The 20455-nt window shown below is 47.1% G+C and overlaps 1 protein-coding gene across 1 annotated transcript; it reads right to left on the reverse strand.

The window, feature by feature from the left end:
• Positions 1–1051: 1051 nt before the first annotated feature.
• On the reverse strand, positions 1052–20455 carry LOC146337821 (claudin-15-like). The gene is made up of 5 exons (XM_084815315.1): positions 20145–20455; positions 16686–16903; positions 9880–10026; positions 5174–5305; positions 1052–1368 (listed from the first exon to the last, which is right to left on the reverse strand). The coding sequence occupies exons 2-5, from the start codon at positions 16849–16851 to the stop codon at positions 1310–1312; spliced, it is 504 nt and encodes a 167-aa protein (XP_084671441.1). The 5' UTR covers positions 16852–16903; positions 20145–20455; the 3' UTR covers positions 1052–1309.

The following is a 20455-nucleotide window of genomic DNA, read 5'->3' on the forward strand; positions in this document are numbered from 1 at the left end:
TGCACCCTTGTTGCCCCTACAGTTCTTGGTGGGAGTGGGCTCCCCCCCTACACACACATAATGGAAGAATGTAGCTCCTCTTCCCGGGTATGTTTATTCCTCATTTTGTCATTCACTGAGCATGTGCAGAGGGTGCTTCTGATTCAAAGAATAGAAAGCTTGTTAATCTTTTCCCTAGTGCTACATTTTTATAAGTGTAACTACTGCAGAAAGAACTTTCCATCATACTCTCTCTCTCTCTCATGAGTTCCAGAACACATTATAAAAAAAGAAGAGAGTCTTAATTAAAGTTCAACAAAAGTAACAATCGTTGGTTGGAGCTACACTTTGTCATACTGAGGGCCAGTGTGATGTAGTAGTTAGCGTGGTGGACTGGGACTCAGGAAATCTGGATTCTAGAGCCCCCCCCCCCATGAAGCTCACTGGGTGACTTTGGGCCAGTCACTGACTCTCAGCCTAACCTACCTCACAGGGTTGTAGTGAGGATGACATGGAGAGGAGGGCCATGTAAAACACCTTCAGTTCCTTACAAGTGGAACAAAGGCAGGATATAAATTTGTAGTAGTAATGATGATGATAATGGTAATAATAATATACTTAATGTAGACCCGGTGAAATCAACTTGACTCGTTAGTCATGGTTTGAATGGGTCTGCACTAAGTCTAGTTGCTCTATGTCTTTCTTTAAGGCAGCGAAACAACAAAGGTAAAGGCTCCCAACATTCCTACTGAAACAAATATCCATCTGAACATGTGAAGGAAGGGTAGCGCTAGGAAGGATGAGCCTGCTGGGAGGGGGGCCACCACATGATGGCCCTGCTCTCCCCTCCAAGTGTTCTTTGAACATGACTTCTGGTGTGGGCTAAACCAAGGCCACTGCACATATTTACTGCATCTATGGAGAGTGAACGGGCCTGGGGCTAAATGAGAAGGGACCCCCTCACAAATCCATTGCCTCATTCATGGAGAGGAACAGAGAGAGATGTTTAGTTTCTGAGTATTTCATATACGTGGCCATTACATCTTCACAGTCTGCAATTCAATGGACTAGACACATTTTATTTGTTATTTATTTATGTCAGGAAGCACAAAAGTACCAAAGTACAAAAAAAGTACAACAAATACATAAAAGTACAACAAAGTGCAAAAAGGACACACACACAAAAGCACAAAGGCACACAAACTTCATTGCGGTTTTTAAAACTCTCTTCGCTTCCTTCAGAGTTTCTCAGAATTTTTGCTTTAGGATGACCCTTGATGTTCAGAATTCTTTATATGTACTACTCAGTTGTCTGTATAACTGTGTGTATTTATATTATGGACGAAGAGTGTCTGAGCATTTTGGTGTGTACTTTACAAGCAAGTGCACCTATTAGGAGAGAAAAGGGATTGGTTTAGGCAAGAGATCAAATATTATCTCGGTCGGCTACTGATTCCTGGCTCCTCCCAGCTGGGTGATCTCCCTACTTGTGTCAGGGACGGATCCTTAAAGTCTTCTCATGTGCATAGCCCAAGATCTCTTCTACCCAATTTGCATGGTTGGTGTATTTTGAGACTTTATTTTTAAGAAGCCAGTGTTTCAAAGATTTGGATGAATCAGACACCCCTAACACCTGCCAATGGAGCACCAGCAGAGAAAGTATAAACGCGAATTTGGGAGTGGCCCCTGGTCCTCTAAATGAGATGATGGTGAGGCTGTTATTAAAGAATCCCTCTTGGACTTGGCAAATCTGGAAATCATAGGTGAGTCAAATTTGAACACATGAAGCTGACTTATACCAAGTCAGACCATGACACTATATAGCCCAGTCTTGTATAAGAACGTAAGAAGAGCCATGCTGGATCAGACCAAGGGTCCATCTAGTCCACAGGGGTGGACGAAAGTCCCTTACCTGTCCTCAAAGTTTGTTCGTGGTGGGGGGGAGGCGCTTCGCTGCTCCCCCCGCGAAGTTCAGGCCGGGGGGGGAGGCTTCCCGCCTCGCCCTGGCCGAAATTCAGGCCGGGGGGGAGGCTTCCCGCCTCGCCCAGCCGAAATTCAGGCGGGGGGGAGGCTTCCTGCCTCACCCGGCCGCGAACTCGAAAGTTAAAAAAAAACAAAAACGCCCCCTCATAGGCTACGTGACGATTAACGTAGCCTATCACGGCTAGATTTGCAAAGTCAGCCGTGATAGGCTACGTCAATCGTCACGTAGCCTATCACGGGTGACTTTAAAAAAAAAAAACACGTACGCTAATGGCGGCCCCCATAGGGAGCCGCCATTCGCGTTCCTTATTTGGTCGCTGTAGTCTACGTAAAGATTTACGTAGACCACAGCGAAAATAAGGGCAACGCTATTTGCGTTGCCCTTATTTTCGCCGTAGTCTAAGTAAACCTTTACGTAGACTACAGCGACCAAATAAGGAATGGGAATGGCGGCTCCCTATGGAGGCCGCCATTATCCGTACGCGCTTTTTTTAAAAAAAAAAGTCACCCGTGATAGGCTACGTGACGATTGACGTAGCCTATCACGGCTGACTTTGCAAATCTAGCCGTGATAGGCTACGTTAATCATCACGTAGCCTATCAGGGGGCGTTGTTTGTTTTTTTCCTTTCATTGGAATGGCGGCGGCGGCAGCCGGTCAAAAGACCGGCTGCCGCTCCCGCCCCGCACGAACACCCGCCGAACCACCGGCTGGACCTGCCGCCAGGAGGGACATTCGGCGAAGGTAAGTCCCGTCCCGGGGGGGGCGGTGCGGTGTGCGGGGGGGTGGAGGATTTCTCCCCGAAACTTGTTCGGGGGGCCGAACACGTCGGCGCTCGCCCCCCCGAAGTTTCGGGGAGAAATTCTCCGCCATCCCTACTAGTCCAGCATTCTGCTTACACAGTGGCCAACCAGCTGTTGACCACGAACCCACAAGCAGCACACAAGTACATCAGCATCAGGACACAAGTACATCAGGTTCCCCAGCAACTGGTGTACATAGGCATACTGCCTCAGGTACTCAAGGTAGCACATATCCCACAAGCCTAGTTCCATTGATAGACATCTCCTCCAGGACTGACAGGTGGTGGCCCTCCGTTTCCCCAGGTAGCTGTGAACGTCCACCTGAAGCCTACAGTAGTATATTTGGGGAATGACTCCAGAATAGAGCCTTGTGAAAATGGTGCCTTCAAATTCTTCATCCTATATGTAGATACAGATATTGGGGGGGGGGGCATGAAGACACACACTCCATTTCACTGAATTTCTCCAGGAGGAAGGAGAAATTCTTCAACATTTTATTGGGGGCTTGGCTCATAACTAGCAATGGCAGTAGCATAGTTTCTTTCCTTTTCCCACAAGTTTTTTTTTTTATAACATTGGAAGCACCAGCAACTGCTTTGGTAGCCTAGGTATAGGGATGTCAGAGAATTCCACCACGGATCTCAGGGAGGCTGAATGCTAGCGCATTCAGCCCCCCGAAATCGGTGGCAGAATGGTCTGCCACCCCCCCCACCCCCCCGGGACAAGACTTACCTGGGGCGGATCTTCCTGGCAGCAGCAGCTCCGCCGGCGGTTTGGCGGCGGCGGCTGCAGCGGCCAGTCTTCTGACTGGCTGCCGCCGCCGCCGCCATTTCCAGTTTTTAAAAAAAGTGATAGGCTATGTAAAGATTTACGTAGCCTATCACGGCTAAGTTTTTTTTAAAAAAGTGATAGGCTACGTAAATGTGTACGTACAGCTGACTTAAAAAAAAACGCGCTACGCTTTTTGCATTCCCCTTATTTTTGCCGTCTTAGTCTACGTAAATCTTGACGTAGACTAAGACGTGCCAAAATAAGGAACGCAAATGGTGGCGGCTGTGGCCACCGCCATTTGGGTACGCGCATTGTTGTTGTTTTTTAAGTCAGCCGTGATAGGCTACATAAACATTTACGTAGCCTATCAAGGCTGACTGCAGGGACGCAAATGGCCACTGCCATTTGCATCCCTGCTAGCCAGCGGCCGGATGTCTGGCTGCTGGTGGAGCCGTCCGGCGGCTCCGCAGAATCCCTGCGGAGCACAGCCGGCCGGCCAGGGTTCCGGGGGGGGGGACGAACAGAGCGCCTCCCCCCCCCATCCAGGATTCCGGGGGGAGGGACGGAGCGCCTCCCCCCCCACCATCAACATAATCCGCGAAAGGTAAGAGCCTTTCTTATATCCCTACCTAGGTGCCATTTTCAAAACTCCACAATGCCATGGCCCTAGCATTGTTCTGGGCACCATGGGGGGAAATGGCTGCCAGCACAAAATTATGGTGTGGAATATTCAGAGAAAACTCTGCAAAGTGGCCAACTTTTCCCAGAAAGAGAGAAAGAAGGATGTCTCAGCTCTGTTCCATAGGAATGTACGAAATTGACTCACCATTTTGTCTGGGGTCATTCATGGTGGGGGGGGGAGGCGCTCCGTTCCTCCCCCCAAAATTCTCCCTGGCCGTCTCTGCTCCGCAGCAACTCCGCGGAGCCGTCAGCAGGGGCCACACGCAGCCAGACATTCGCCTCCTTTTGAATGGCCGTGATAGGCTACGTAAGTATTTACGTAGCCTATTACGGCTAACACAGGGATGCCATTTGTGTCCCTGCGGAGGCCGTGATAGGCTACGTAAATATATACGTACCTATCATGGCAAAAGACAGGGATGCAAATGGCGGCGGCTACAGCAGCCGCCATTTGCGTTCCTACCTATTGCCGTGATAGGCTATGTATATATTTACGTAGCCTATCACAGCCTCCACAGGGACACAAATGGCATCCCTGTGTTAGCCGTCACATGCTACATAAATAGTTATGTAGCCTATCACAGCCATTCGAAAGGAGGCGAATGGCTGCTGCAGATGCGGCCGCCATTCAGGGAGCACCAGAATGGCCGACAAAGGTAGGCTCCATTCTGGGCCCATTTCGTGGGGTGGTGGGGTGGGTGGCTTCGTTCCGCCATGGATCCTGGGGGGCTGAATGTGCTGGCATTCGGCCTCCCTGGAATCCGTGGCAAAATTCTCCAACATCCCTACTACAGTCATTCAGAAAAATTATGAGGTGGCCATCTGTAACTATTCTGTAATAAAAGGCACTGAGACATATTACAAAGGTCCAGTAAAAATGTCTGTGTGTGCGGAGTGGGGTTTGGGAAGTCTGGGAACCCTATGTGTTAAGAAATGTCATTCCTGTTCTGAACATACCAGAGAATAAGAAGAGAGGCGCAGAGACCAAGACCACAACAGGAGGCCAATTATAGGATGGCTGCAGCTTCTGCTCATAGTTTCCATACAGCCCTCCTGTGAAGGTGCCTATGGCAACCAGGGCACAAATTCCTAGGAGCCAAAAAGACCATGTATTAACACCCCTCTATGCAGCCATGTATTCTGGCAGAACTCCCCTCCATGTTTCATCACAGAGGGGAACTGCTGGGATGTGCGTTGACAGTCAGATATTTCCAGGAGACCAATTGGGCCTTACCAAGGTTGCAAGGTGTCAAACCCACGCCTGGCCCATATGCAGCTGAGCTCAAATCCAGGCCTGGAGGGTGTGTTCTCCAGTTTAGGGTCCTGAAGTCAGTTATTCAGACAGACAGAAGTGTTCTGCTAACCAAGCATGAAAGTGCTTTGAAGACAAGTATGAGAAATTCATTTCAGTCCATTTTTTCTAGGGATGTGCGAAAGTCACTTACTTTTTCGAAGGAGTGATTCGCAGTGACGAGGAGGTGCTCTGCACCTCCCCCCCAAATCCTAACTCGGCCAGCTCCGCTCCACGGCAACTCCACGGAGCCGCCAGCCGAGTGCATTTGCAGGTGTGTGGAGCCTGCAGACGCAAATGGCAGCAGCTATGGAGGCCGCCATTTGCGTTCCTGTTTTTTTGCCGTGATAGGCTATGTAAATATTTACATTTATTTATTTATTTATTTATTTATTTATTTCTATACCGCCCAATAGCCGAAGCTCTCTGGGCGGTTCACAAAAATTAAAACCAAACAACACACAATAAAACAATTTAAAATATATAGAACATTAAAACCACAATATAACAATACAACCACAATAAAACCTAGCAGCAGTACAGGAGTTTAAAATACAGATTTAAAACAGCAAAGATAAAAATTTAGAAAGCTAAAAAGCCTGGGAAAATAAAAAGGTCTTCACCTGGCACCGAAAGGAGTACAATGTAGGCGCCAGGCGAACCTCACTAGGGAGCTCATTCCAGAGCCGGGGTGCCACAGCAGAAAAAGCCCTCCTCCTAGTAGCCACCCGCCTCACTTCCTTTGGCAGGGGCTCACGGAGAAGGGCTGCTGATGATGATCTTAAGGTCCGGGCAGGCACATATGGGAGGCGGCGATCCTTCAGGTAACCTGGCCCCAAGCCGTTAAGGGCTTTGAATGTTAACACCAGCACTTTGAATCGGGCCCGGAAATGGACTGGCAGCCAGTGCAGCTGGAAAAGTACTGGCGTAATATGAGCTCGCAGGCCAGTCCCTGTTAACAATCTTGCTGCCCTATTTTGGACCAGCTGAAGTTTCTGGACCATTTTCAAAGGCAGCCCCACGTATAACGCATTGCAGTAATCCAGACGAGAAGTTATCAGAGCATGGATAACTGTAGCTAGGCTATCTCTGTCCAGATAAGGGCGTAGTTGGTATACCAGCCTAAGCTGATAAAAAGTGCTCCGTGCCACTGAGTTCACCTGTGCCTCAAGTGACAGTTCTGGATCCAAGAGCACCCCCAAACTATGAACCTGATCCTTTAGGGGGAGTGCAACCCCCTCCAGAACAGGTTGAATATCACCTAGCCGGGCAGATGAACCACCCACTAACAGTACCTCCGTCTTGTCTGGATTGAGTTTCAGTTTATTAGCCCTCATCCAGTCCATTACCGTGCCCAGGCACTGGTTCAGAACAGCCACTGCCTCACCTGGTTTTGATGAGAAAGAGAGGTAGAGCTGGGTGTCATCCGCATATTGGTGGCACCTCAGCCCACACCTCCGGATAACCTCCCCCAGCGGTTTCATGTAGATGTTAAACAGCATGGGGGATAAAATAGAGCCCTGTGGAACCCCATGGCACAATTGCCATGGCACAGAGCAATAATCTCCCAGCTCCACCTTCTGGAATCGGCCATCCAAGTAGGAGCGGAACCACTGTAGTGCAGTGCCTCCAACTCCCAACCCAGACAACCTATCCAGAAGGATACCATGGTCGATGGTATCGAAAGCCTCTGAGAGGTCCAGGAGAATCAACAGGGTTGCACTCCCCCTGTCCCTCTCCCGGCAGAGGTCATCCCACAGGGCGACCAAGGCAGTTTCCGTTCCAAAACCAGGCCTGAAGCCCGATTGAAATGGATCTAGATAATCCGTTTCATTCAAGAGTGCCTGGAGCTGTCCTACAACCACCCGCTCAAGCACCTTGCCCAGGAAGGGGATGTTGGCCACTGGCCTATAATTGTTAACATCCTCTGGGTCCAGGTTAGGCTTTTTCAGGAGTGGTCTAATTACTGCCTCTTTTAAAGCAGCAGGCACCACTCCCTCTCTCAAGGAGGAATTTACAACCTCCTGGACCCAGCCGGACAACCCCTCCTTGTTTGATTTAATAAGCCATGAAGGGCAAGGGTCAAGCACACAAGTGGTCGAACAGACTTGGCCAAGCACCTTGTCCGCATCCTCAGGCCTCAGTAACTGAAACTCATCCAATAAAACTGGACCAGACGGTGCTCTGAACGCCTCCACCAATGGAACTGCATTAATGGTGGTGTCCAATTCATGATGAATCTGAGCGACTTTATCCTCAAAGTGCCGCGCAAACTTGTCACAGCGTGCTACCGAGGGTTCCACCGTCTCTCTCCCTGGCCCAGAATGTAACAGGCTGTGAACCACTCGGAAAAGCTCCGCTGGATGACAATGAGAAGATGCAATGCTGGTGGAAAAGAACTGCCTCTTTGCCACCCTCACCGTCACAGAGTAGGCTTGATAGTGGGCTCTTACCTGTGTTCGGTCAGACTCAGCACGGGTTTTCCTCCACCTGCGTTCTAGCCGTCTCCCCTCTTGCTTCATTGCCCTCAGCTCAGGTGTATACCAAGGAGCTGGCCTATCACGTCAAAAAAACGGGCGCAAATGGCATAGCAGCCGCCATTTGCGCCCCTGTCTTGCGCAAATGGCATCCCTGTGTTAGCCGTGATAGGCTACGTAAGTATTTATGTAGCCTATCACAGCAAAAATGGGGAAGCGAATGGTGGCCGCAGATGTGGCCGCCATTCGCGAAGCAGCGTGAATGGCACCAGGTAAGTGCTCCGTTTTGCGTGCCTTTCATGGTGTGGTGGGGCGGGGGGGGGCTTCGTTCCGCCATGGATTTTGGGGGGCTGAATGCAGTGGCATTTGGTAGGGATGTACGAAAGTCACTTACCTGGTCTCGCAGCTTGCTTCGCGGTGGGGGGGAGGCGCTTCGCTTCTCCCCCCGAAGTTCAGGCCGGGGGGGGGGGAGGCTTCCCACCTCGCCTGGCCAAAATTCAGGCCGGGGAGAAGCGCCCCGTCTCCCCGGCCACGAACGTCAAAAGAAAAGTAAAAAAAAAAAAAAGCCCCGTGATAGGCTACGTAACGATTTACGTAGCCTATCACGGCTAGATCTGCAAAGTCAGACATGATAGGCTACATTAATCATCACGTAGCCTATCACGGGTGACTTAAAAAAAAAAAGCGCGTACGCAAATGGCGGCCCCCATAGGGAGCCGCCATTCGCGTTCCTTATTTGGTCCCTGTAGTCTACGTAAAGATTTATGTAGACTACGGCGAAAATAAGGGCAACGCTATTTGTGTGATAGGCTACGTGACGATTAACGTAGCCTATCACGGCTGACTTTGCAAATCTAGCCGTGATAGGCTACGTAAATCGTTACATAGCCTATCACAGGGGCGGTGGTTTTTTTTACTTTTCTTGCAATGGCGGCAGCGGCAGCCGGTCGAAAGACCGGCTGCCGCCCCCGCCCCCGCCCCTGACGAAGACCTGCCGAACCGCCGCCGGGACCCGCCGCTGGGAGCGACATTCGTGAAAGGTAAGTCCCATCCTGGGCGGGGGGTGGGGTGGTGGCGGAGAATTTCTCCCCGAACAACCTTTGGAGGTCCGAATGCGTTGGCACTCGGCCCCCCGAAGTTTCGGGGAGAAATTCTCCCCCATCCCTAGCATTTGGCCTCACTGAGATCCGTGGCGGAAAGCTCTGACATCCCTATCAGAATGTATCCAGCTCACATCTTCTGGACTGAACAAAGACTCTGACGCAACCTACGGTCAAAGTCCATACATTTCCAAGCTTGCAATTCACAGACACTCCCCCCACCCACGGCCTGCGTTTGACAGCACAGGCACATTTGAGAAATGCATGTGAAAAAATGCATATATTTGAAAAAATCTCACAAACACACTTTAATCAATGGGAGAAGGATGTGTACGTTGCAAAGATGTGCACAACTGATGCGTACATTTGGAAAAATACACATGAAAATATGCATGGATTTTCATATGGAAAGAAAAAAAAAGAAGCTCACCATCTGATACGGACTCAGGTCAAAACAAGTTTTGAGATGGGATTCAGAGAACATTGGTGACCTAAAGTTCTCCTGCTTTGCACATCCCTAAATACAGGCTCCAAGTATTTATATTATGACTGGCTGATCCACAGGGCTTCATGCTGCTTGCCAATTGCAGGAGCTGATGATGTGCCCCCTCCCCCTCCCCTTTCTCTCCCGGCAGCAGGACCTAAGCAGGAGCAACCAGAAAAGTGCACAGCCAGACTTGCTTGTTCACTCTTCCTGAATTCATGATGCTTGAACATGGCTGAATGGCAAAAAGATAGCATAGAAGGAGTTTAATATAACATTTTAAGTCGATATAAAACCTCTAACCATAATACCTGCTATAATGCTGGCTATGGCCGCCATCTTGGCCAGGGAGACGGAGCCAACATGTGGGCAACAGCATGAGAAGCAAAGACTGAAGAGGGAGACGGCACCACCGACTGCTGCCATTAGCATGAAAGCTCTGGTGCCATTAATGAAGCCTACAGGAAGGCAAGAGAGAGAGGTGGGTTTGATGGGGAGGAGGACAACAGTCGCCTTTATGAAGGTTTCAATATCTCTCCCTGCCCCACCATATCTCCCCCCATCCCACTTAATTCCAACATCATCGTGCAATGTCATCAGATCTGCCTCACATGGTCTAATGCTAGGGCCAACCCTGTGTCAGCATCATTGCAAAGCTCTTGTTTAATAGCTGCCTCCACCCTTCATCCCAGCACTGCTATACAAACATTTTACTGTGATTCTTATTGCCTGTTCCAGCTAGGGATGTACAACCCCCCCACTGTCTGGTCCTGGGGGGGGTCCGTGTAGGGGTAATTCGGGCTTCTCAGGGGCCCACAGAATCCTCTGGAGCCCAGTCGTGTCTGCCTGAGTTGGCAGAGCAGCTCTCTGGCTCCCTGTAATACCCAATACACTAATGGTGGCAGCCATTCGCCTATCGTGGGAAAAATACAGCCTTAAATGGAGTATTTTCTGCCATCTGCAGCCATAAATCACTGATTTTGACCTAAATTGCAGCTGTTTATGGCTGTATTTAGGTCAAAGTAAGTGCTTTATTTACAGCTGCAAATGGCATACAATATGCCATTTATGGCTGAAATTTTCCTGTGATAACCTAATAAGCTAATTAGCGTATCATGTCTTATAGGGAGCCAGAGAGCCACCCCACTGGATCTCCCCCAGATCTGGAGGTAAGTGCAGCCACTCCACAGTGGACTCTGAACGTCGAATTCTTTGGAATCCAGCCTCATTTGAGTCTGTGGTGGAATTCTCTATTATCCCTAGTTCCAGCAGGATCACCCTGTGGGATGACTAAGGATGTATGGATTTTGTTTAACCTGTTCTGTCTGTGGCTTGTCAGGCATCTTTCATTCCTCATTCATTCATTGACAGAAGCGTATCCCTCCCCACTTTGGAAAACTCCACAAAAATATCAGCTGCAATTTACATAGCTTTTGCTGTCACGTAATTTTTCTTCTTCTTTCCTTTAGATCAGCATGCAATCAATGAGCAAAGCACACAAGTAAAGAGTGATAGACAGCAGACGCTAAAGAGAGATGAGATATATAAAACGCTGTATATGTGTGCATAATTTAAAAATGGTATATATATTCCAGCAACTTCCATATTTTCATACAACTAAAATTGTGTACAAGTCTGGAAAGTAAAACAAAAAGTTCCACAAGTTTACAGAACTCATGCTACACAGAAGTTGCCAACCCACCGTGGAATCTGCAGGTCCAATTCACAGAAATCAGAAGTAACTTGAATCCATTTTGGATTTCTTCAACATTCCTAGGGATGATCCTGCAGTCACCTCCATGTAAATAATTGTAAGGTGAGTTCACACGTCACACTAAGCCACCCTGAGAATAAGCCAGGCTGGGTTGGTGGTGTGCTCATTACTTCCAACAGATGGGGGCTCTGTGTCTTGCCCTGGCTTGTTTCCCCCTCAGTCTTCCCACCCAGTCCTGGCACATATCCCAGGTGTCAGGATTGATTCTGAGCACAGGGAGATAGCAACTCAGATTGAGCAGAGGAGCAGCCAGAACTGGGGGAGGCATTTTCACAAGCCAATTCAGATATGGGTAGGCATGCTTCTCAGGTTACCAACTCCCAGGTGGCTGGGCATGAAGCTTCTTCCTGGCCCCCGCTGTGAGAAGCAGCGAGCAGGAGGAGGAGGGGATTGAGGACTGTGACCTAAGAGATGCAAGGCAGCGGCACAAAGCTAAGAGGGAAACGTCACGGGCGGAGCTCAGACGGTCGACCCGGTTAGCGATGAGTGACAGGCTATGCAGGGAAGCATCACAAGAGGGGCGGGACCTCCCTCTCTAAGTTAGCCTAGCCAGAAAGCCTCCCTTTCAAACTGCGGGCAACATTCGGTGATCCCATTTGAATCCCCTGGAGGCATTCCTTTGCAGCCAGAGAGTGTTTGAGGATTTGCATTTGTAATGAACCTGTGAATAATGAATTAAAGGCATGAGACTGAAGCCTCTCCTTTTGTGTGTGTGTGCGTGCTTAAGGATCATAGAATAGTAGGGTTGGAAGGGGCCTACAAGGCCATCGAGGGGGCCAAGGGATTTGTGAGACCAGGTGGCTTTGTGGTAGAAATTCTAGTTTCCTCATTCCTTATGTCAGCACCATTTCTGTAATTGGTTCATTGGGCTGCTGGCTCATGGGGGAAACTCCCCCCTCCCACATCAGATTGCCAAATGCCTATACTTTTCTGAGCCTTATTAGCGGACTAACACATTCTAAAACTTTATTTAAAAACATTTTATTCAGGGTCTTGCGCAAGTTCACAGGAGCGCAAGTCTGCCTGTCCTCTATTTAGCCCAGCACACCAATATCTCCCGTCTTGTCAATGTGCTTGTCAATATCATCCTCCACTTCAGGGTTTACCTTGCTAGTGAACACTTTTTTTTTTTTTTAAAGGCTGCTTCACATATTAATAAAGTAATTACACTTGCCCCAAAAGCTCCTTCTCCTGCAGCCACCAGCCACTTTTGGCTCCCCCCTCCCCCCACCCTGCTTCATGCTTTTTGCTTCCCTCCACTGATCTCCATTGTTAGCTGTCAAATATACATATGGGTTACAGAGCAATGATGGGGATCGCTAAAATTATGCAAATTTCAAGGCAGAGCGGTGATAGAGATTGGTAAAGTTACAAAAAAAAATCAAGGCAGTTTGTAAGGAATGAGGGGGATTGGTAAACATATGCAAATTTCAGGGGAGAGCAGTAATGTGGAGGGGGAAAATATGCAAATTTCATACAGCTGACCTTCAAATGTGTGCACTTCTGCACGACCTAAAAAAACATTTGCCAATGCGTTCAGGTCAGTGTTTGGTGTCCTTTCTTCGCAATTTTTTGGTGCATGGGAGGACACTGAAAAGGGATGAGGGAGGATGGAGATATGATAAGCAGCAGCAGGGGTTTTCACTGCTCTTGCTGGGTGGGCGTCTAGCCATTCCAACCACCCATGATGAAGTCACAGTGCAAAGTTCGGATGTCACGACAAGCTACCCTGAAAAAACCCCACCCTGATTTACCCAGCAAGAAGCCATGGGTTCTCAGGGTGGCTTATTTGTGGAAGGCAACCCAAGACAAAGAAAAAGCTGCTCTAGGTTCAGATGTAATGAGAAGCAACCTTGAAACAACCCACAGTGATAACCCAACGTGGCTTATTGTCTTGAGTGAAACAGATCACCTCCTGCTACTACTGCAACATCATCCCAGATACCTGAATCCTCAGCAGGCCACCTGGATGTAGCCTAGTGATTCTAGAGTGGTGGCTTTGGCTGCCCATTCACTCCATGCTCCTATTGGCTGCCTCCTCTCTCATCTGCTGTGACAAGCAGGGCTCTAGGCCAATAGAGTACAAGCCCATGAATGGTATAGAGGAGATAAACCATGGCAACTTTGTCTCCTATTTTGGTGGGAGATTTGAAGTGTCTTGGTTCCAAGGACTCTACCTGTCCAACCTTCTGAAGTTAGGCTAACATCCAAGCTGAGGCTGAAATACTCTCTGTAGCCTTGTTGGGAAAATATTGTGGGGGCATCCTGTGTACGTCTTCTGGCATTAAGCGAATCTGTTTTCAAGTGGACTGACCATTTTTATCAACTCGCCATTGAAAATATCAATTATAATTAGCTCATCTTCATTCTTTAAAAAGTAAGTCAATTTTACACTGTTTACCCCCCTTGATACCTCAGCTAAGCTGACCACATCCCTAGGTCTTTTTTTTTTTTTACCTCCAGTCAAACTGATTCAAACTAAGTCCTTTTCTAACTAAAAATATAAGCAATACAATTTTAAAAAATCAACTTCAAATAATACAAGTCTAAACAAATGGATTGTAAATTAAATTACGATTTCTCCCTTCGAACAGGTTTAAAAGAAAAAAGAAAAAAAGATGGTCAAAACTCTTTCACCATATTGCGGTTGTCCAAAAGACATCTCAATTGCAGCAGCTCAAGGAGACTGTTGGCATACAGCCATGGTTTTAAAAAATGCAGTCATCACTTCTTGTGCTGCTTGAGAGCCAAGGGTGAGATTTAATTATTAGCCACCAGCACAACCATCCACTGGTTGAAGGCCAGGGTTAAGGCTATCTTATGTTGGTTCAAGCTACACAATGCTAGGGATGTACGAAAGTCACACTTACCTTTTCGACAGGGTGATTCACGGTTGGGGGGAGGCGCTCTGCGCCTCTCCCCAAAATCTTAACACGGCTGGCTCCACTCTGTAGCAATTCTGCACAGCTGCAGGCCAGGTGCATTCGCAGGCACCGTGTGGAGCCTGCGGACACAAATGACGGTGGCTACGGCGGCCGCCATTTGCGTTCCTGTTTTTTGGCCGTGATAGGCTACGTAAATATTTACGTAGCCTGTCACAGCAAAAAAAACCAGGGGGGCAAATGGCGTAGCGGCCGCCATTTGTGTTCCTGTTTTTTTTGCCGTGATAGGCTACGTAAATATTTATGTAGCCTATCATGGCCAAAAAAGGGAATGCAAATGGCGGCTATGGCGGCCGCCATTTGCGTTCCCTTTTTTGGCCATGATAGGCTATGTAAATATTTACGTGGCCTATCACGGCCTCCGCAGGGATGCAAATGGCGTCCCTGCATTAGCCGTGATAGGCTACGTAAGTATTTACATAGCCTATCACAGCAAAAATAGGGAACGCAAATTCACAAAATAGCATGAAAGTATCCCATTTCATGCTCCTTTCGCAGGAAGGGGGCAGGGGGCTTTGTTCCGCCACAGATTTCAGGGGACCGAATGCACTGGCATTCAGCCTCACCGAGATCCATGGCGGAATTCTCTGACATCCCTACACAATGCTAGGACTTGGAAGCTAAGGCTCATGCCTTAACTGACATGCTCCGTGATCAGTAATTATGTTGTGCTTGTTACAACTAACCCTCCATTCACCAGCACTTCACCTTGTCTACCCCATCATGAGGATCAGCGGGTGCCACACTTCACGTTATTAGCTCAAGTGGTGTTATTTGTATAAACAATGACATCACAACACCTATAATGGCGGAATCTTTTGCTGTTGGTGTTCTTGTTTTGGTACTAGCCTTAAATAAAGGGCACTCCTGTGCCCCTCGAATTTTAAAAGTGCATATTACCAAAGAGATTGAACAGAAGTGTTGGATGCGTTTTAAGATACACACTCGTTTCACATGGATTTACAGGGGATACTCAAAAGTTAGGCCTGCAGTGGTACAGCTAGGTAATTTTAGGCCCCAGACTTAATGTTCTTATGGGTCTGGGTCAGGGGCTTCATACAGCCTTGCGTATTACTTCAATGGTGAAGCACACAACTTACATTTCTCTTCCCCCACCAACCACCATCCCCTGCTTTGCAACTGCTTCTGCAGTCCTTATAAGATAGACTGTTTGCTAACCCTGCCCACCCCCACCCCACCCCCCAACAAGCTCTGAACATGTGTGGTATTGCATTTTAAACTCCCATAAATCTTGGCACCATCATGATTGCAAGAATCAAGTGGAGCTTGCTTCTGCTACCCTGATGTCCTCTCCTGCTGCTCTTTTGGTGGTCATTTGAACTCCCCCTCCCCCAGCTGCTTCATTGTATGTCTGTCAAGAACCCAGTGTGTGAACTGAGTGACAGCACCCCCCAAAACCTCTGTTATTTCCCTCTGTCAGAGAGGGAAATTCTGGCTGATCTACAACAGGGCTTTCTCCACAGAACGGTCAATGCAGCAAGAGTTCCCTGCAGGCAGACGTTTTGAAAGTGCCCGGTGTATGCAACAGCAGGGGAGTTAACTTTGGTCACATAGGATAATCAGAGGGTTGACCTATCAACTGTCCCACAACAACAACAACAATAATCATTATTATTATTAATTACATTTCTATACCGCCCAATAGCTGAAGCTCTCTGGGAGGTTTACAAAGATGAAAAACATTAAAAATATAATATAAAGGTAAAGGTAAAGGTGTCCCCAACCAGTCGTGTCTGACTCTAGGGTGCGGTGCTCATCCCCGTTTCTAAGCCGAAGAGCCAGCACTGTCCGAAGATGCTTCCATGGTCATGTGGCCGGCATGACTGAACACCGAGGTGCACGGAATGCTGATACCTTTCCTGCCGAGGCGGTACCTATTTATCTACTTGCAATTTCTTGCTTTCAAACTGCTAGGTTGGCAGAAGCTGGGACTGAAGACGGAAGCTCACTCCGTCACGCAGCACTTGGGTCTTGAACTGCTGACCTGCCGACCTTCCAGTCTGCAGTTCAGCGTCTTAACCACTAAGCCACCGCGGCCCCTTTAAAATATAATATACAGAGATTAAAAACCATTTACATAAAAAAGACATGAACCGACAATACACACAAAAGAAACATGCATCTAAAACAACCTCAAACAAACAATCTCAAAAGCAAACAACCATAACCATAAGACATTCCAGGATAGATGAAAACTTATCATATGCTGCCAAATGCCAAGGAGAAGAGAAAGGTCTTAACCTGCTGCTGAAAAGGTAACAAAAAAGATATCCAGGTGGGCCTCATCAGTGAGATCATTCCATAATTTGGGGGCCACCAACAAGAAGCAAGCATTAAGAAATATGGAAAACTCATTGTCATTTTCTAGGCAGGATCTTACCTTCCACATCCATTCCAAGTGGGAAACATCCGGAATCCAAAATACAAATCTTCCACAGGCCCATATGGAACCTCTGAGTCACCCAGTTATCTGAATCCAGGGCAGGGAGAAGCAGTGCAAAGCTGACGAAGGAGAAGACCATGGCGCTGATCCTCAGGCAGCCCATGGTGGGCAAATGTCAGGTCTCTCAGTCACTGAACAGCACAGTTGTGATGAATCTGAGGGAAGAGAGAGACATGCATGCTAAAGCCACACAATCAGCTGCCCACTTGTGTTGGGGTGTTCCTGGCCCACCTTAAGTGCTGCTGCCCACTGAGGAAGGGAACACCTAGTTTGTGCAATACAGTTGCTATAGCAGACGGTGATGATGTGCTATAGCCAGGTGCACAGCAGGAACATTTCTGCATCTGCACCACCAGAACTCCCCTTCCTTTGATCAATCATGTCTTATCCAGACATGACATTGTTTAGTGGTCCTAAGATGGTGCGAGTGACTATTGATCCTGGTAATCTTTAACCCTGCTAAAATGGAGCAGCCTAAAGGGCTACCCCAATGCACTTTTCATTGCAGAATTGGCACAGAAGGCAACCTACAACATAGTCCTACAACCCTGTTGTCTTCTGTCACCTGCATAATGTCCCCAAATTTCAGCCTCTTACCAGTACCACTTACTGTTTTCTTTATGGGGAAAAACCCATTAATGAGGCATGAAATATCTGAAGAATCAAAAAGTTTTGCCAATGGCGTACCTTTATGTCCCCAAACCCAGGAACGTACCTCTGGTATAGAAATATCCCATGGATTTTCAAAAGAAACTAGTCTAGGGAAACCAGCTTAAGTACCTTGGGTGCCAATAGTTTGGCACAAACCATGGAATTCAGTTTGGGAACATTTACCTCACCATAGGCAGAAAGCTAAATTGTTATGGGTTTGAAAAATACCCCACAACACAAAGATATATTAGTTTTTAATAAATCCTAATAAAGTTGTAGATAAAGTTTTACCTTGACCATTTATGATACATCCATCTTGCTCCACTGGAGACACCTTTCTCATTGTGAGGCATTTTACCACCCCAGTTTACATTGGAAAGTGGCTTGAGGTAATGAAATCGTACAAAAACAAAATTGTGTATATTTGTTATGACTATTGGACGAGGTGAAGATAGGAATCGTTATCCTGATTTATCCTCTCTGGAGATTTTTTTAAAGCACTTAGAACAAGTGGGACCAGACAAAATATTGCTGTGTGGAGTGTTCCATGACAGAGATTGTGCTTTTCAACAAACCCTCACTTTCTGTGGCCTGTGATGATCTGCCTTAGGGTGGGGACCAGGGTGCAGCATTGGCACCCTGGTCCCCACACATGCACACATGGAAAATATTTTGGCACTGACCTTGCTTTCTTTTTGCCACAAATTCAAAATTTTCATGTTTGTCCAGGTATCTTACATTTTACTGGTTTTATTTTTTTTAACATTCATAGATAGATAGATAGATAGATAGATAGATAGATAGATAGATAGATAGACAGTCAGACAGACTAGACAGATGATTGATTAGATAGATAGATAGATAGATAGATAGATAGATAGATAGATAAATAGATAGATAGAAAGATAGATAGATAGATAGATAGACAGACTAGACAGATGATTGATTAGATAGATAGATAGATAGATAGATAGATAGATAGAGATAGATAGATAGATAGATAGATAGATAGATAGATAGATAGATACGATAGTTTTTATTCCTCTTATCTTATAATGTTATCATTGCTGCTGTATTGTATTTGTCTTTTCATAACATTCTTTACACAGTCTTTGGATCCCTTGCGGTTGAAGGTGGTTTATGCATTCCACAAATAAATCAATCCATACCTGAATAAATAAAGAACTCCTCTTTAAAAAGCACACAGATTTGCAGGCATTTTAGGGTGTTTTCCCTCAAGTGCAGCCACACTCTTAGACTCACTAACTGGTCACCTGATAACTCTTATAGCAGCTTGGACCTCAATGTTTATTATCAAGTTCTATCATGATGGTACTTATCTTCTTGTCATAAAAAGCTTCACCTGCAGGTTTCTGGATCCTTGAGGACACAGGAGAAAACCAAGCCTTTCTTCTTCTGGTCACAACAAAGCAGTTGTTAGCAGGTAGTAAAAGAAAGGCGCTTTTGCTCCCTGTGACTTCTCTGTGCATCTCTGGGTGGTGGCCAGCGGGAAGATCCAACACAGAGTTAAGTACATGTAATCCCATCAATTCCGTGCTTCATTGCCATGGCTAGAGGCATTGCTAGGCCTGGGTCCATGGGGCCTGGACCCCAAGTTTCTTTCCTGGGGCCCTGGATCTATTCCCAAAGTTCTGAGTGTCCACTGGTTCCAATGGGAGGTTTCATCTTCTTCTTATAGATCAATTGCCATGGAGAAGGTGACTTTTCAAGGGGGATTGCAGCTGGGGAGGGAAGCTTAGCTCTACCCTTCCCACATGTTGCAATACCATCACCAAAATCTCTCCTTGCGTGGCAAATAAGCTTAGAAAGAGAAAAAAAAAACATTTCCCATTGGGTTGGGATGATCCTTGGTAGGATGCAGATTAACTGAAGAATTTATTTTATTTGAGATGATTTTGGCTCAGAAATGAAGTGACTGGCTTTGCCACCTGTGAACTTTAAATACAGCCTAGCAATTATTTCTGCATTTGCATGCATGCATGCATGCATGCAGGACAGATACTGAAGCTGAAGCTGAAATATTTTGGCCACCTAATGCGAAGAGAAAACTCTCTGGAAAAGAAAGACCCTGATGCTGGGAAAGACTGAAGGCAAAAGGAGAAGGGGACGGCAGAGGATGAGATGGCTAGATAGCATCACAGATGCAATGAATATGAACTTGAGCACACTCCGGGAGAGAGTGCAGGACAGGAAGGCCTGGCGTGCTATGGTCCATGGGGTCACTAAGAGTCGGACACGACTGAACAACAACAACAACAAATGCATGCACATATATATATATATTTATATATATGGAGAGAGAGAAACATACGCCTGGGTCCCAGATCTTTCAAGTGCCTACCATCATCACCCCTTGTTGTGGCAAGAGCTTAGATGGCATCAAAAGCTATTAGACACAAACACCTGGAGGACAGGTCTGTAAATGGCTTTTAGCCATAATAGCTAAAAACCTCCATGTTCAGAGGCTGCCCACCTGTGCATCTCAGATGCCTGGCATAAGAAACCAGGGAGGTCAGTTGTCTTCAGGCCCCATTTGATGCACATTTTCTGCAGTGCAATGGGCTAGATGGGAAGGAGCAGCAATAATCAGTGCTATGCCAAAATGTTGGCTGCCAATTTTTCCCACCCATTTGCTTGAAGGGTGAAAAGATTTTTGTCTGATTTTGGGGGAAAGGGTGGAATCTTTCAGTGACATTTTCTGTGATAGGATAGCTTACTGCTTACCTTATGAGGAGCTGTTGAGGGCGAGGGATATGCGTGTGTGTTCTTCCGTTATACAATCTATCCTGCAGTCCTAAGCCTCCAGGGCACCTGTTCTTACTATTAGCATGTGTAAGTCCTCCTGAGGCCTTTCTGCCTTTCCAGTTACTTTGTTTAAAGCAACTCCTTTTTTTAAACAAACCAAAACTTCTAAAAATAACCAGTTGGATATTGTCAACCAGCAAGAGAGAAAATGGCAATATGCTAAAAACCACAAGTGAAAAGCCTCGTCTGCTGTTCTTCAAAGTCTCCTGTGTTCGTGTACTTCCTGGAAT

This window comes from Heloderma suspectum, chromosome 10, assembly GCF_057233095.1.
Source record: "Heloderma suspectum isolate Gila_16-S chromosome 10, 16-S_ref, whole genome shotgun sequence".
NCBI classification, from domain to species: domain Eukaryota; kingdom Metazoa; phylum Chordata; class Lepidosauria; order Squamata; family Helodermatidae; genus Heloderma; species Heloderma suspectum.